Source organism: Pocillopora verrucosa, chromosome 12, assembly GCF_036669915.1.
Source record: "Pocillopora verrucosa isolate sample1 chromosome 12, ASM3666991v2, whole genome shotgun sequence".
Lineage (NCBI taxonomy): Eukaryota > Metazoa > Cnidaria > Anthozoa > Scleractinia > Pocilloporidae > Pocillopora > Pocillopora verrucosa.
The window spans coordinates 6,579,111-6,596,299 of NC_089323.1; the positions used below are offsets into that span (position 1 = coordinate 6,579,111).

At 38.3% G+C, this 17,189-nt stretch overlaps 2 protein-coding genes across 2 annotated transcripts; both read left to right on the forward strand.

Moving 5' to 3' along the window:
- Positions 1-10,693: 10,693 nt before the first annotated feature.
- Positions 10,694-14,469, forward strand: LOC136277126 (tetratricopeptide repeat protein 28-like). Its single transcript, XM_066158811.1, has 3 exons — positions 10,694-11,251; positions 11,399-14,310; positions 14,436-14,469. Exons 1-3 carry the CDS (start codon positions 10,694-10,696, stop codon positions 14,467-14,469), a joined length of 3,504 nt encoding a protein of 1,167 aa, XP_066014908.1.
- A 16-nt stretch (positions 14,470-14,485) lies between these two features.
- LOC136277127 (tetratricopeptide repeat protein 28-like) lies at positions 14,486-16,135 on the forward strand. The gene is made up of 2 exons (XM_066158812.1): positions 14,486-15,723; positions 16,102-16,135. Exons 1-2 carry the CDS (start codon positions 14,486-14,488, stop codon positions 16,133-16,135), a joined length of 1,272 nt encoding a protein of 423 aa, XP_066014909.1.
- Positions 16,136-17,189: the final 1,054 nt, after the last annotated feature.

A 17,189-nucleotide genomic window follows, 5' to 3' on the forward strand; every position in this document is an offset into this window, starting at 1 on the left:
CAGAGTCAGAATTTGAGCCTAATAACGACTAAGTTGAACAGTTTTTGTCATGAAGCTTTTGCTAGATTTTTTCGCTGGGCAAATTTTGTGGAACTAAATCGAACACCTAGTAACAAACTGATTTCTGTATAACTAAAATGCTTCAGTCTCCACGCCAACATCATAGCAACTGTGGTACCGAATATACAAAAGGTCAAATCTATGGGATTTAATTCAAAGGCGGATGACGGAAGAGAAGCCCCGTTCTGATCAAGGCGAAATTTTCATACTACAATCGAAAAACTTCGAAATTATAACGGCTCAAAGGTATGATGCGTAAATGCGAATGTTAGAAAAAACAGTTGCATTACCGATCAAATTCTAGAAGAGCGCCAAGTTAGCTTTATGTGTCATATAAGGGAGTCAGAAAGCAAAACTTTTCATTTTCATTAAAAAGACATCACGATCTGATTAAAACTTGGTCGTTTTGTTATTGTGTACGATTTAGCAAAATGAGTCAAACCTTTATTAAGTGATTTCTTTTTTCTTTTTTCTGCTTTCAACCGGTCTGGTTTAATTTTCCCTTCCAACGGCTTTTTGTATTAATTATATTCTGCTACCAAACAATCCCTTCAGTTTCTTGCGTTTAGTTTCAAAGTCATAGCAACTAAACATCAAGATATGTTCCTGTTACTAAAAATATAAACTTTCGACACCTGATGGTTCTGCATTGCTAATGCTGACATTTTTTTCTTCTCAGAGAGAGGAATTTGATTCATTTGTATGGAGGAAATCTACTCAGATGTATAATCGCAAAACTATTTGCACTTGATCATCTTTAGTTCCAGTTTAAGCCTACTCTGGGACCTTAAGTCGCCGTGACTTTAGGCGACTTTGGGCGAATTAAGGCGACTTAAGGCGACTTTAGCAAAATTGGCACAAAAAATATTGCGACTTTAGGCGATTTAAGGCGACTTAAAGCGATTTTATTTGACTGAAGCGATAAAACCAAAGTCAGCAACAGTCTCTCCATAAACTTTCAAAATGTCTACAGAATCCCTTGCAATAAACACAACAGTCGTTTCGGTTACTTTGGTTTTCTCATAAGTCACCATGGTCTAAAATATTCAGATTTTAAATCAATCTAGCTAAAAATGTTCAGACAGAATTACCACAACAGTTATTGTAAAATTATACAGTCAAAGCTAGTAAATAAATAGCCAGGAAAACATCATGGGTTATATGCCCAACATCAAGCAAACCTATCATAAATATACACATAGTGCCATACATTTTCAATTTAAGAAAAGAGACACAATTTTTATGAAACTATCCATAAATTTTCCACATACTTAATTAAAAACAACATGATTATTTACGTGAATTAATCATTTCACAAAGCTCCACAAATTATAAAAATTGTTATCTTGGTAAACTTGTCTCCCATGTTTTTGGCACTTGCACTGTCAATTTTGGCATGAAAGTTTGGCAAGTCACATGCCTTTCCAACAGCATCCAAAATTGCGCGGGTCCATTTCAGTGACCCAACCAATTTGTTGTTCTCCTGCCTCAGTTAGACAAAACACCCCAATACCATACTGAGAACCAAATGCTAAGGTCCTTCGTAAACTACTTCCTTTCCAGTCTCTCCAACTAATTTTCTAGCTGCAGAAAACTATGACTGGAGTGGAGTGGATAGGGTCAATTGAGAAGGGTGGAACCCTTATGACGTTGCGTAACCAATAGCAACCTAAGGAAACTTAGGGCGACTTAAGGTGGCTTTAGGCGACTTAAGGCGACTTAAGGCGACTTAAGGTCTCAGAGTAGGCCTCAGTTTTAAACTTGCTGTCTACTGCAATTTAAGCTCGTATATAAGTGTCACGCGACAAAAATAAAATAAAAGTGGTTTGGACGAGTTTGTTCTGCGTTTACGTTCAGCTGAGAAATGAATTCATGATCAGTGTAGTGTAAAGTCTCGGGTCGGAGTTGTGCTGGGCCTTAGTGAATCAAGTGCCACGTGGGATTCAGATTTCACTGACAGAGCAATTTCATTAGTTTGAAGTTCCGAGGATTTCTTAAGAGGATTCAACTGCTAGAGTTTTTGCATTGTTGTGTGTTTGGACAATGAGTTGAGGGAAACCTGTTTTAAAATTTGTCACGCAAATTTGTCTGGGTAGCAAGTTCAAATAAGTGTCACAGAATCCTTCCTCAAATGTCACATATCACCAAGAAATTATACTGAGCAAAGAAAACAAATGTTAAAATGATACGTCTACATTTCATTTAGCTCGACGTTTTCCCGCAATAAACAATGTTCGACAATGAAACGTGACTCTAAAGATGTATCAATCTGATCAGGTTTTCCTGTGCTGTCGCCATAGTTATTTGCGTTTATTTTTATTTTATGTGCATAGATTCATTTCATTTTCCTTCCTTTTCGTTTTTTAAGTCATTTCTACTATCAGGATGCTAAATAAGACATGTTCCTGTCTTCCTCCACACGACTAATTTTCGCTTGTCTTTATTTTCCAATGGTTGAAATTTGATTCATTCGAGCGAGGAAAGTTTTGGAGGAGTTTGAGTGTGAGTACGATTTCTGACTCAAAACAAATTCCAGCATATTCTGTCAGAACTCAGATAAGGAGGAATAAAATAAACTTCCTCTCTGAATGATGTAAACATATATTGCTTTAGGAACAACGCTTCTTCAAGGCGACGCTGGGAGCCGTATTCGCATGTCGTAACGACAGAAATATTTCCGCAATATCACAGATATTTTATCGCAATAGAAACAACCCTTTTACCTGCACACATAATCGAATGAATAGATATTCTCTTCACATTGTTGATACAAAATCCAGCAATCAGATGATGAGAATAGCTCAGTCAATCAGCATGAGGGTGTAATCGTGATTTGATACCAAATTCTCTCTAACACTTTACAAAATCACATCTTAGCTGTCAGAAGGTCAACACTATGAAATACTTTTCAAAGTCAGAATTTGAGCCTAATAACGACTAATTTACACAGCTATTGCCAGATGTTTTGCTGAGCAAATTTTATTGAACTGAATCGAACACCTAGTAACAAACTGTTTTCTGTATCAGTATCCAAGCCAACATCATAGCGATTGTGATATCGTATATACAAAAGATTAAATTTAAGAGATCTAATTCAAAGCCGGGTGAAAGAAGAGAGGCCCCGCTCTGATCAAGGCGAAATTTCCAACGAAAAACTTCGAAATTATAACAGCTCAAAGATATGATGCGTAAAAACAGTTGCATCACCGATCAAATTCAAGAAGAGCGCCAAGTTAGCTTTATGTGTCATAAAATGGAGTCAGAAAGCAAAAGTTTTCATTTTCATTAAAAAAGACATCACGATCTGATTAAAACTTGGTCGTTTTGTTATTGTGTACTATTTAACAAAATGAGTCAAACCTTTATTTAGTAATTTCTTTTTTTTTTCTGCTTTTAACCGGCTGGGTTTAATTTACCTTTACTACGGCTTCTGTGATGACAGAAATATTTCCGCTATATCACAGATATTTTATCGCAATAGAAACAACCCTTTTAAGTTTTACACATGATCAAATATACAGTTATTGGCTTTACAGTTTTGATACAAAATCCAGAAATCAGATGATGAGAATAGCTTGATCAATCAGCATGAGGGTGTAATCTTGATTTGACACCAAATTCTCTCTGACACTTTACAAAGAAATTTATGGCAGATAGAAGTCAGACTTATGAATCACAACTTAGCAGTCAGAGGGTCAACAAGCCTAACTACGACTAATTCGAACAGTTTTTGCCATGAAGCTTTGGCCAGATTTTTCGCTGAGCAAATTTTGTAGAACTAAATCGAATACGTAGTAACAAACTGCCTTCTTCATAACTAAATTGCTTCAGTCTCCAAGCCAACTTTTCCAACATCATAGCAACTGTGGTATCGAATATAGAACAGATCAAATCTAAGAGATTTAATTCAAGGCCGGGTGATGGAAGAGAGGCCCCGTTCTCATCAAAGCGACATTTTCATGCTACAAACGAAAAACGTTGAAATCATAACGGCTCAAAGATATGATGCGTAAATGCGAATGTTAGAAAAAAACAGTTGCATCACCAATCAAATTCAAGAAGAGCGCCAAGTTAGTTTTATGTGTCATACAAACAAACAACCCTTTTACTTGCACACATGATCAAATATAGTTATTCTCTTTACAGTGTTGATACAAAATCCAGCAATCAGATGGTGAGAATAGCTCAATCAATCAGCATGAGGATGTAATCTTGATTTGACACCAAATTCTCTTCAACACTTCACAAAACATTTATAGCAGATGGAGGGGAGAATTGCGAATCACAACTTAGCAGCTAGAGGGTCAACACTATGAAATACTCTTCAGAGTCAGAATTTAAGCCTAATTACGACTAATTTAAACAGCTATTGTCATGAAGCTTATGTCAGATTTTTTCGCTGAGCAAATTTTGTTAAACTAAATCGAACACCTAGTAACAAACTGTTTTCTGTATCAGTATCCAAGCCAACATCATAGCGACTGTGGTATCGGATATACAACAGATCAAATTTAAGAGATCTGATTCAAAGCCGGGTGACGGAAGAGAGGCCCCGCTCTGATCAAGGCGAAGTTTTCATGCTACAGACGAAAAACGTCGAAATTATAACGGCTCAAAGGTATGATGCGTAAATGCGAATGTTAGAAAAAAAAAAACAGTTACATCACCGATCAAATTCAAGAAGAGCGCTAAGTTAGCTTTACGTGTCATATTAGGTAGTCAGAAAGCAGAAGTTTTCATTTTCATTGAAAAAGACATCACGATCTGATTAAAACTTGGTCGTTTTGTTATTGTGCACGATTTAACAAAATGAGTCAAACCTTTATTTAGTGATTTCTATTTCTTTTTTCTGTTTTCAACCGGTCAGGTTTAATTTGCCCTTACTATGGCTTCTGTGACGACAGAAATATTTCCGTTATACTACAAATGTTTTATCGCAATAGAAACAACCGTTTAACTTGCACACATGATCATATATCCAGTTATTCTCTTTACAGTGTTGATACAAAATCCAGAAATCAGATGGTGAGAATAGCTCAATCAAAAAGTATGAGGGTGTAATCTTGATTTGACACCAAATTCCCTTTAAAACTTTACAAAGAAATTTACAGCAGATGGAAGGGAGACTTACGAATAAGATCTTAGCAGTCAGAGGGTCAACAAATACTCTTTAAACTCAGAGTTTTAGCCTAATTACGACTAATTCCAACAGATATTATCGTGAAGCTTTTTCCAGATTTTTCAAAGAGCAAATTTTGTAGAACTAAATCGAACACCTAGTAACAAACTGTTTTCTGTATAACTAAATTGCTTCAGTCTCCAAGTCAACATCATAGCGACTGTGGTATCCAATATACAACAGATCAAATCTAAGAGATTTAAGTCAAAACTGGATGAAGGAAGAGAGGCCCCGCGAAATTTTCATGCTACAAAAGAAAAACGAAATTATAACTGCTCAAAGCTATGATGCATAAATGCGAATGTTGAAAAAAACAGTTACATCACCGATCAAATTCAAGAAGAGCGCCAAGTTAGCTTTATGTGTCATATAAGGGAGTCAGAAAGCAAATTTTTTCATTTTCATTAAAAAAGACATCAAGATCTGATTAAAACTTGGTCGTTTTGTTATTGTGTACGATTTAACAAAATCAGTCAAACCTTTCTTTAGAGATTTCTTTCTTCTTTTTTCTGCTTTCAACCGGTCGGGTTTAATTTAGCCCTTACAACGGCTTTTTGTATTAATTATATTCTGCTACGAAAAAATCCCTTCAGTTTCTTGCGTTTAGTTTCAAAGTCATAGCAGCGAAACATCAAGATATGTTTCTGTTACTTTTCAGATTTAACTGACAGAAGAATTTCATCAGTTTGAAGTTCCGGATTTCTTAAGAGGATTCAATTGCTATAGTTTTTGTATTGTTTTGTGTTTGAACAATGAGTTGAGGGAAAACTTTTTTCCATTTGTCACACAAATTTGTCTGGGTAGCAAGTTCAAATAACTGTCACAGAATCCTTCCTCAAATGTCACACATCACCAATAAATTATACCGAGCAAAGAAAACAATGTTAAAAATGATACGTCTATGTTTCAATTACCTCGACGTTTTCCCGCAATAAACAATGTTAGACAATGAAAAGCGACTCCAAAGATGTATCAATCTAATGAGATTTTCCTGTGCTGTCGCCATAGTTATTTGCGTTTATTTTATGCGCATAAATTAATTTCATTTTCCTTCCTTTTTGTTTTTACGTCATTTCTACCATCAGGATGCTAAATATGACATGTTTCTGTCTCCAAAGATAAACAACTTCCTCCACACGACTAATTTTCGCTTGTCTTTATTTTCCAGTGGTTGAAATTTGATTCATTGGAGTGAGGAAAGTTTTGGAGGAGTTTGAGGGTGAGTACGATTTCTGACTCAAAACAAATTCCAGCATATTCTGTCAGAACTCAAGTAAGGAGAAGCAAAATAAACTTCCTCTTGGAATGATGAAAACATTGATTGCTTTAGGAACAACGCTTTTTGAGCCGACGTTTGAGAGCCTTATTCGCCTGTCGTGACGACAGAAATATTTCCGTTATATCCCAGATATTTTATCGCAATAGAAACAACCCTTTTACTTGCACACATGATCAAATATATAGTTATTCTCTTTACAGTGTTGATACAAAATCCAGCAGTCAGATGATGAGAATATTTGACACTAAATTCTCTCTAACAATTACAAAGAAATTTATAGCAGATGAAAGGGAGATCTTATCACATCAATCACATCTTAGCGGTCAGAGGGTCAACGCTTTGAAACACTCTTCAAAGTCAGAATTTGAGCCTAATTACGACTGATCTGAACAGTTTTTGCCATGAAGCTTTTTGCCAGATGTTTTTCTGTGCAAATTTTGTTGAACTTAATCGAACACCTCGTAACAAACTGCTTTCTGTCTGACCACATTGCTTCATTATCCAAGCCAACATCATAGCGACTGTGGTATTGCATATACAACAGATCAAATCTAAGCCGGGTGACGGAAGAGAGGCCCCGCTCTGATCAAAGCCGCGAAATTTGCATGCTACAAGCAAAAAACGAAATTATAACGGCTCAAAGCCATGATGCGTAAATGCGAATGTTAGAAAAAAACAGTTACATCACCGATCAAATTCAAGGAGAGCGCCAAGTTAGCTTTTTTGTGTCATATAAGGGAGTCAAAGCAAAAGTTTTCATTTTCATTAAAAAAGACATCACGATCTGATTAAAACTTGGTCGTTTTGTTATTGTGTACGATTTAACAAAATGAGTCAAACCTTTGTTTATTGATTTCTTTTTTCTTTTTTCTGCTTTTAACCGATCGGGTTTAATTTGCTCTTAGTACGGCTTTTTGTATTAATTATATTCTACTACGAAAAAAACGCTTCTGTTTCTTGCGTTTAGTTTTAAGGTCATAGCAGCCAAACATCAAGATATGGTCCTGTTGCTAAAAATATAAACTTTCGACACCTTATGGTCCTGCATAGCAATATGAATGCTGACTTGTTTTTCTTCTCAGCGAGAGGAATTTGATTCATTTGTATGGAGGAAATGTCACAGAAGTTTTAAGGTAAGAACCACATAACAATCAGCTATGCTATTCTGGGGAAAAATAAAACAACTTAACCCTTTTTTTCCCAGAAGTGATTAAGAAGTAGAAGTTGTTGTCTTGATCAAACAACAATTTCTCGTCACTAATGTACATTAAAATGTGTAGCAGTTAGACGGGAGATGGGTTTAAGAGCGAATTACAAATCAGGAGTTGTCTGGAGGCTAATTTATAAAAGTCTAACAAACACACGGCATGCACGGATTCCCTACTTGATTTGTACAATTTCAGTCCCAAAGCTTTGATTGAATTATTTTTTGTGTGCTGAATTGCAGCATATTCTCTGAGATCTGCGAGCAAACATCATTGCGGCTAAAGCATGGACGAATACCAGTTTAAATCTTATACCGCGCCCGGTGTGGCAAAACCGCTGCGTCTGATCTACACAGATGTATAATCGCAAAACCATTTGCACTTGATCCTCCTTAGTTTCGAGTTGTAAACTAGCTGTCTACTACAATTTAAGCTCATAAGTGTCACGCGACGAAAATATAATAGGAGTGGTTTGAATGAGTTTGTTTTGCGTATATGTTCAATTAATAAGTGAATTCATGATCAGTGTCGTGTGAAGTCTCGGGTCTTAGTTCAAAGACGATTCAAAGGCCGAGATTCTTGTTTGGTTTTGTTTCAAAAGGATTGAGGCTAACTTTTAGTATCAGTCAGTCACGCAACATTCTTGCATGGCTAGAAGCCGAACGACCTTTATCGAATGCTCAAATGTCACGCATGGCTGAGAAAAACTACTGGAAAAAATACTGCTTTTAAAAAATATTATTTAATATATCGCTACACCGTTGAAATATTTGTTGACAATAAATGAGGTTATACCGCAGGCTTAACCATTGATGAATATCTATGAAATGTTTTAGTTCTCACCGTGGTTGTTTGCGTTATTTCAAGAGTTTGGGAGAAGATGTATTTCAGTTTATTGATTTTCTTTTCATTGTCTGTCACTCGATCAGAACTCTAAAAATAACACTCTTCTGTCTTCAAAAATAAACACATTTATTGCTCGCTTGCTTTCGCTTTCCTGGTGTTATTTGATTGATTCGCGCCAAAAGCTTCGGAAGAATTCAAGGATTGCTAATTAATAATTTTCTGTACACGCTCATTCAAATTTTATGATTACATAACAGAAAAATATTGGGCCGGTAATTCCTTTGAACTGCCTATTTATAACTCCTCTTAGACTGTTGTAAATATGAATCGTTTCAGTAACAACGACACAGTAAGTGAAAATTTTCGACCAGATTCTAGTACTGCACGTTCATTGCGTTTTACCTTTTATCTGGTAGAAAATGATTCAAAGAATCAAAAATAATCCTCTTGCTAGCAGAACTGATTGACGCGAATATTCTCCTGAATAATTTCATCGAAAATGCAACAAAGAGGCAAGAGAATAAACAAATCTATCTTGAGTTGTAATCTTGACATAACACAAAAGTCTCCTGTTAATTTGTTAGAAAGGAATTGGTCGCTCCACGAAAGGAGATGTGCTGTCTGATTTTAATAGCAGTTGAATGGTTACCAAATAGGCTACTCAAATTCTAAAGTTAACTCGACACCTTTAATCATGTATCGAAGATTTTGGTAGTTTACGTTAATTTTCCGAGCTCACCCCGACATCTTCCAACAAATTGTACTGATAACAGTACTAGGGTGTCCCAAAAAACATCAGAGCAGTTGCAGTAGCAGAAATCTAAGTCTGATATTTCCGGAGGAGCGTGACTGTTTCATCTGATCCCATGTTTTATTTCAAGCAAAGTCGTCACTGTAAAAACCAGTGAGTGTACTATAATCTGTATTCATTCACAAAATTGCGTAAAACGCACTGCGCCACAAATTGAAGTTTCCTGTATTTCTTGAATGGCTTACATAGAATGTAGGCATTGGGCGAGCTATCAGTAATGATGACATTTCAACATTGCTTTTAAAGTTTAAAACGGGAACTGGTTAAGCACGTTGTCGCAAAAAAATTTGGCTCCATCCTGAGAAGAGTTTAAAATTCAAATTTAAATCAAACAATAAGCAAAACCACTGGTTTTATACCTTGTCACGGTGGACGTTTCCTTTCTCTGCCCTTAGTAAAATTACCCTACATCTGATGCAAAAAAAAAAAATTCAGATGCTAAAGTAAGGTTTATTGCGTATCAGATTGTTAATGTATTGCAAAATTTGATATCGACTCAGTCAATTTGCTGCTTTTATAATTGAATCGATTTTACCATCTCAGTAGCGGATCCAGACCTTGAGCTAAGGGGGTGGGGGGGGGGGGTGGCGGCGGTTTTTTTGTCGTTTGCCCTGCCGGTTTTTCTTCCTTCTGCGATTCTTTTTTTTAACCCAAAATAAGGGAAGTGGGGGGATGGCCCGGGCTCCCCAGGCCCCTCCCATATATCCGCCTCTGCGTATGAGGAAATAATAATATAATTACTAATACAATCGACCCTGTATATTTGGCGATCACCTTATATTAGGCGGTCAGTTGTCAAAATTCCGAGTTGTTTCCTCTTTAATTACTGTAATTTTCACCTCTATTTAGCGGTCGCCTCTATCAAACGGTCGCGGTCACCCTCTACCAAGTCCCAACGGCCTGTTTTTAATGTCTTTTACTTGTAATGAACGATCACCGAAAGTGGGACCACTCAAATAAAACTAAGAATAATCTTTCAAGTAATTTTTAATCCATGTTTCTCTCCCAAAAACAAAGGAAGTATTATTATAGTGAGATTCTGTACATTAGGTGGTCAGTTGTGGCATGAAGTGGCATTATATATCGTTTTTGATGATACCCCTAATCTGTAGAATCTCCATTTAGCGGTCATCCTTCCATTCCCCGCGGGTGACCGCTTAATACAGTTTGACTGTTTATATGTCTAATAATAAAGAAAATTTAACTAAACTAAGATGAAAAAAGAAAATAAATAAGGAACATCTTCCTTACTATATATATATATATCTTTTCTTTATTTCAGCGGCTTTCTTCTTAAACATTCGAAGACCATAATGGACAGCAAAGCAGAAGTCGAAAAAACCATCAAAATAGCTTGTACTGTTGCCTTATTCCTTGGAAACACTAAACGCTATTTAAAAGCAATCGAGCTATGCAACGAATGTTTAGTGGTCCTGAATAACGTAACTCACAGTAAAGAAGATCATTTTACAAAATCCCTTTACCTTAGGATCTTCATGCTAATGTTTCGGGTATACTTCGACATCAGTGATCACACAAGGAGTGAAAGATGCGCCGAAAAAGCTGTTTCACTATCGCACGACACTGGTAACGCGATGATAGAAGCATCCTTCAGCGTAAGTCTGGCAAAAATGTATTTTGACCAAAGACGGCTTGAAGAGTCAGAAAAATTTTGCGAGAGAGCAATCAGAATCGTAAAGGTAATTAGGGAGAGAGAAATAGAAGCCCAAGCCTACACTTGTCTCGGACGTGTTTCCCAAATGCAAAGAAAATATCAAAAGGCAAAAGGGAATTTCGAGAAGGCACTTGCCATCTACATGGAAATTAGAGACAAGAAGGGAGAAGCAGCAGCTCGCGCAAACCTAGGAGAGGTGTTATATTCACTTAGCAAATATCAGAAGGCTGAAGAATATCTTGAGAAAGCACTTGCCATCTACATGGAAATTAGAGACAAGAAGGGAGAAGCAGACGCTCGCACAAACCTAGGAGCGGTGTTACATTCACTTGGTGAATATCAGAAGGCTAAAGAATATTTTGAGAAAGCACTTGCCATCTACATGAAAATTAGAGACAAGACGGGAGAAGCAGACGCTCGTACAAACCTAGGAGAGGTGCTATATTCACTCGGTGAATATCAGAAGGCTAAAGAATATCTTGAGAAAGCACTTGGCATCTTTATGGAAATTAGAGACAAGAGGGGAGAAGCAGTCGCTTGCACAAACCTAGGAGCGGTGTTACATTCACTTGGTGAATATCAGAAGGCTAAAGAATATTTTGAGAAAGCACTTGCCATCTTCATGGAAATTAGAGACAAGAAGGGAGAAGTAGCAACTCGCGCAATCCTAGGAGAGATGTTACGTTCACTCGGCGAATATCAGAAGGCTGAAGAATATAATGAGAAAGCACTTGCCATCTACATGGAAATTAGAGACAAGAAGGGAGAAGCAGACACTCGCCTAAACTTAGGAGCGGTGTTACATTCACTTGGTGAATATCAGAAGGCTAAAGAATATTTTGAGAAAGCACTTGCCATCTACATGGAAATTAGAGACAAGAAGGGAGAAGCAGCAGCTCGCAAAAACCTAGGAGTGATGTTACGTTCACTTGGTGAATATCAGAAGGCTAAAGAATATTTTGAGAAAGCACTTGCCATCTACATGCAAATTAGAGACAAGGAGGGAGAAGCAGACGCTCGCAAAAGCCTAGGAGAGATGTTACGTTCACTCGGCGAATATCAGAAGGCTGAAGAATATAATGAGAAAGCACTTGCCATCTACATGGGAATTAGAAACAAGAAGGGAGAAGCAGACGCTCGCACAAACCTAGGAGCGGTGTTAAGTTCACTCGGCGAATATCAGAAGGCTAAAGAATATTTTGAGAAAGCACTTGCCATCTCTATGGAAATTAGAGACAAGAAGGGTGAAGCAGTCGCTCGCACAAACCTAGGAGCAGTGTTACCTTCACTTGGCGAATATCAGAAGGCTAAAGAATATCTTGAGAAAGCACTTGCCATCTATATGGAAATTAGAGACAAGAAGGGAGAAGCAGACGCTCGCACAAACCTAGGGGCGGTGTTACATTCACTTGGCGAATATCAGAAGGCTAAAGAATATTTTGAGAAAGCACTTGCCATCTCTATGGAAATTAGAGACAAGAAGGGTGAAGCAGTCGCTCGCACAAACCTAGGAGCAGTGTTACCTTCACTTGGCGAATATCAGAAGGCTGAAGAACATTATGAGAAAGCACTTGCCATCTACATGGAAATTAGAGACAAGAAGGGAGAAGCGATCGCTCGCACAAACCTAGGAGAGGTGTTACATTCACTTGGCGAATATCAGAAGGCTGAAGAATATAATGAGAAAGCACTTGCCATCTACATGGAAATTAGAGACAAGAAGGGAGAAGCACACGCTAGCAAAAACCTAGGAGAGGTGTTACATTCACTTGGCGAATATCAGAAGGCTGAAGAATATCTTGAGAAAGCACTTGCCATCAGCATGGAAATTAGAGACAAGAAGGGAGAAGCAGACGCTCGCACAAACCTAGGAGAGGTGTTACGTTCACTCGGCGAATATCAGAAGGTTGAAGAATATAATCAGAAAGCACTTGCCATCTACATGGAAATTAGAGATAAGAAGGGAGAAGCATGCGCTTGCACAAACCTAGGAGAAGTGTTACATTCACTCGGCGAATATCAGAAGGCTGAAGAATATAGTGAGAAAGCACTTGCCATCTCTATGGAAATTAGAGACAAGAAGGGAGAAGCAGACGCTTGCACAAACCTAGGAGCGGTGTTACATTCACTCGGCGAATATCAGAAGGCTGAAGAATATAGTGAGAAAGCACTTGCCATCTCTATGGAAATTAGAGACAAGAAGCGAGAAGCAGTCGCTTGCACAAACCTAGGAGCGGTGTTATATTCACTTAGTGAATATCAGAAGGCTAAAGAATATCTTGAGAAAGCACTTGCCATCTACATGAAAATTAGAGACAAGACGGGAGAAGCAGACGCTCGTACAAACCTAGGAGAGGTGCTATATTCACTCGGTGAATATCAGAAGGCTAAAGAATATCTTGAGAAAGCACTTGGCATCTTTATGGAAATTAGAGACAAGAGGGGAGAAGCAGTCGCTTGCACAAACCTAGGAGCGGTGTTACATTCACTTGGTGAATATCAGAAGGCTAAAGAATATTTTGAGAAAGCAATTGCCATCAGCATGGAAATTAGAGACAAGAAGAGAGAAGCCTTCGCCTGCACAAACCTAGGAGGGGTGTTTGATTTCCTTGGCGAATATCAGAAGGCTAAAGAATACCACGAGAAAGCACTTGCCATCAGCATGGAAATTACAGACAGGAGGGGAGAAGCAGGCGCTCGCTTTAACCTAGGAAAGTTGTTACATTCACTTGGTGAATATCAGAAGGCTAAAGAGTATTTCGAGAAAGCACTTGTCATCTTCATGGAAATTAGTGGAAGAGAGGGAGCAATGGTATGTTTCCTTGGACTCGGAAGTTGCTTTCTTTCGCTTGGAAAATATCGGGACGCTCACGAACATGGGGAGAAAGCACTCTCTATTGCGATGGAAACCGGTAACAGATCAGGAGAAGCGCAAGCGTATGGTATCCTTGGAGAGGTTCGTTATTCCTTACTTGATTATCAAAGGGCCAAAATATACAACGAGAAGCAGATTTTTATCAGCACTGAGATTGGTCACAGACGTCAAGAGGCAATGGCATACCTGGAAAAAGCAAGGATACTTCGACATGACAAACAAAACAAAGCTGTAGAATGCACTGAGAAGGCGCTCTTAATATTTAGTACTATTGGCGACATTAGAGGCGAATTTGCAGCCCTAGCTCAACTCTCTTACATTAAAGTATTGCAATCACAGTTCCAGGAGGCGGAGTCTCATCTTCATGAATGTATTGCCAAGTATGAAAAATTGCGACATTCCTTGCACGGAAACGAGCAGTTTCAAGTATCTCTTTTAGATCATACAGGACTTTTTCCATACAAGATGCTTAGTGGATTTCTTTTTTATTCCACAAATCCTAAAGAAGCACTTTATGTCGAGGAGCTGGCACGGGCTAGGTGCTTGGCAGAGTCTATGGCACTCAACTTTTCCGCTGAAAATCACATCTTATCTGATCCCAAATCATGGTTCGGGATTGAAGAGATTTCAAGAAAAGAAGAGAACTGTACTTTCCTGTACATTTCGTATTTTGATCGAATTGTTCTATTGTGGGTTTTGAAAAGTAACGGAGACACTTTATTCCGATCTTCCGAAGTAGTGGATGACAAGACTCTCATAGCGGAGAAAGCTTTCGATTTAAATAGTTTTTTCGACCAAGATCTCCGCGGCTTTGGAATTTTACCTGCCCATAAATGCGAAGATCGATCTTTGAGTGAAACCATGCCGATATCACTTCACGACCAGAGCGAAGCAGATTTGCGAGGAGAGGAAACTCCAGAAACTACAAGAAGACTTAATTTGTGTTCCAAACTCATCATCACTCCAGTGGCCGATCTACTTACAGAGCCAGAGATCGTTATTGTACCCGAGCGTAGCTTGTACCGAGTCCCATTTTCAGCCTTAAGAGACAAATCAGACGGTATATACATATCGGAGACTCACAGGATTCGCATCGTCCCTTCCTTGACGACTCTTAGGCTCATTCAGGACTGCCCAGCAGATTTTCACAGCGAGGTCGGTGCAGTAGTTGTTGGTGACCCCAAGGTAGGAAAGGTGTATTACATGGGAGGTGAAAGGACATTTGTACCATTGCATTGTGCAAGAAAGGAAGCAGAGATGATCGGAGAACTGCTCGGAGTTCAGCCTTTGTTGGGAGAGCGTGCAAAGAAGCAGGAAGTACTTCAAGCGATGAATTCAGTGAGTTTGATTCATATTGCTGCCCACGGTAACGCCGAAAGAGGAGAGATTGCCCTCTCCCCCAGCCTTGCCACTAACACTATTCCAGAGGAGGACGACTACCTTTTGAGGATCTCTGATGTATCACAAGTTAAGTTGCGAGCCAAACTGGTAGTACTCAGCTGTTGTCACAGTGGACGTGGAGAAATTAAAGCCGAGGGAGTTATTGGAATCGCTCGAGCGTTCCTAGCATCCGGCGCACGTTCAGTGTTGGTGACACTGTGGGCCATAGAGGACGAAGCAACAGAGAAGTTTATGAGGCGTTTCTACAGACACCTTGTTGATGGAGATAGTGTCAGTGAATGTCTTCATCAGGCCATGAAATGGCTGAGAAGCAACGGCTTTCCCAAAGTTTCCCAGTGGGCTCCGTTCATGTTGATTGGAGATAACGTGACATTTGACGTCAAGAAACAAAGGTTAGTGTTATTTCCGAAAGGTCACTAGGCACACACTGAGTCACGTACAGAATCTGGTTTCGATTCAGTTAAGGTCAATGTAACGAGGAGGGGACGTGTTGGTGTTCATTCCAATGTCTTACGCGTGCCTTCTCTGAACACAATGACATAAATAGTTTTGAGAATCCTAAATTTTAGCTAGAAAAATACCAGCGGCATACTGTGTATATGACCATTTTCAAACTCAGAACGATAGTTAAAGTTTTCAACCGCAATTAACAATTTGCAGAACCGGTGGGGCCGCGCGCGAATCAGCTACAACAATAGCGAAGATTATAATGACAGCAGTTTTTAAATGCAACCTTTAACTTAAGTATTTTTTTGTTTGTTTTTCTTTAGGAAAGAAGAAATTGACTGCGAAGGACAACAATGAACTATAAAAGAAACAGTCAGCCAAGCCTTTCAAAAGATTGTCATGAATAATTTCATTGAATATAAATATATGTAACGGCAAGGGAAGTTTAAGTTTAATTTTTCCATTCAAGTAAACTTTAGAATGTACATCTTTATGTAGTTTCGAAAACGTAGATTGCGATTGGAAAGGTTTCGAAGAATTTCTCTTTGTATGGAATTTTTTCCCAGTAACAAAGAATGTAGCGAAGCTATTCAGCTTGTAGTTGTTTCAGCGTGCGACCTAAATCACTTGATTACTTGGTAGTTTTGATCGAATATTCTGTGAGTCAGTTATTTCTTATAAAGGTTCTTGGGAGTCTAACTTATTTGAGTAGAAAGGAGATCATATGCCTAATCTAAGTTAGTCGTGAACGAGCGGACTCCTTTGAGTAAGTTAAACGAGAAAAGGTAAATTGTTTAGTTTTAATTTTCAACCGGGGTCAGAAATGTGAGATGCAGATATGATTGATGTTTACACCGAATTATTCCATTAGATCAACTCATTTTGAGGTATTATCGATTATATCCTTGATCGAATGTTGTGTTTTTAAATAAAAGTAGCATAATTTGTAAATTAAATCGTGATTCTTTTAGTCATTTTTTTTCGGCCAAACCCTTGAAATTTTACGCCCAAAGCTGCCTTCTCCTTGTCACTTATCTGCAAAATATTTTCATGTTATCCTGTTGGCATTTGACTTCTAGCAAATCTGGAAAAGAAACTCCACTTCGTATTAAACATAAATGTTGGTACACGCGCTATAAAGAAGGTGACTCATATCACATGGGAATTTTACACCCCAAAAGCTCTTGTCCATTGCGAATGACTGACGTTAATAAGCACCTCCTTTCCGATCATGCGCGTAACCCTGACAACAGACTCAGCCGTTCATGATATTTGCATTCTTATCCTCGGTTACATGCGTTTCCTTCGATTACTCAATGGTTCCTTCCGGTTTTTTTTTATCATGAAGTCTCATAAGTAAAAAATCAAGATTACTTCGCAACGAGATTTTGTCGCAAATGTGCTATTTTCT

Bases quoted from the DNA above. Each gene is read 5' to 3' on its own strand.
- LOC136277126 (XM_066158811.1), top strand. From the start codon at position 10,694: ATGGACAGCAAAGCAGAAGTCGAAAAAACCATCAAAATAGCTTGTACT. The intron at 11,252-11,398 runs GTGTTATATTCA...GGTGAATATCAG, and splicing joins CTCGCGCAAACCTAGGAGAG to AAGGCTAAAGAATATTTTGA. The intron at 14,311-14,435 runs GTATGAAAAATT...CAAATCCTAAAG, and splicing joins CTTCATGAATGTATTGCCAA to AAGCACTTTATGTCGAGGAG.
- LOC136277127 (XM_066158812.1), top strand. From the start codon at position 14,486: ATGGCACTCAACTTTTCCGCTGAAAATCACATCTTATCTGATCCCAAA. The intron at 15,724-16,101 runs GTTAGTGTTATT...GTTTTTCTTTAG, and splicing joins TTTGACGTCAAGAAACAAAG to GAAAGAAGAAATTGACTGCG.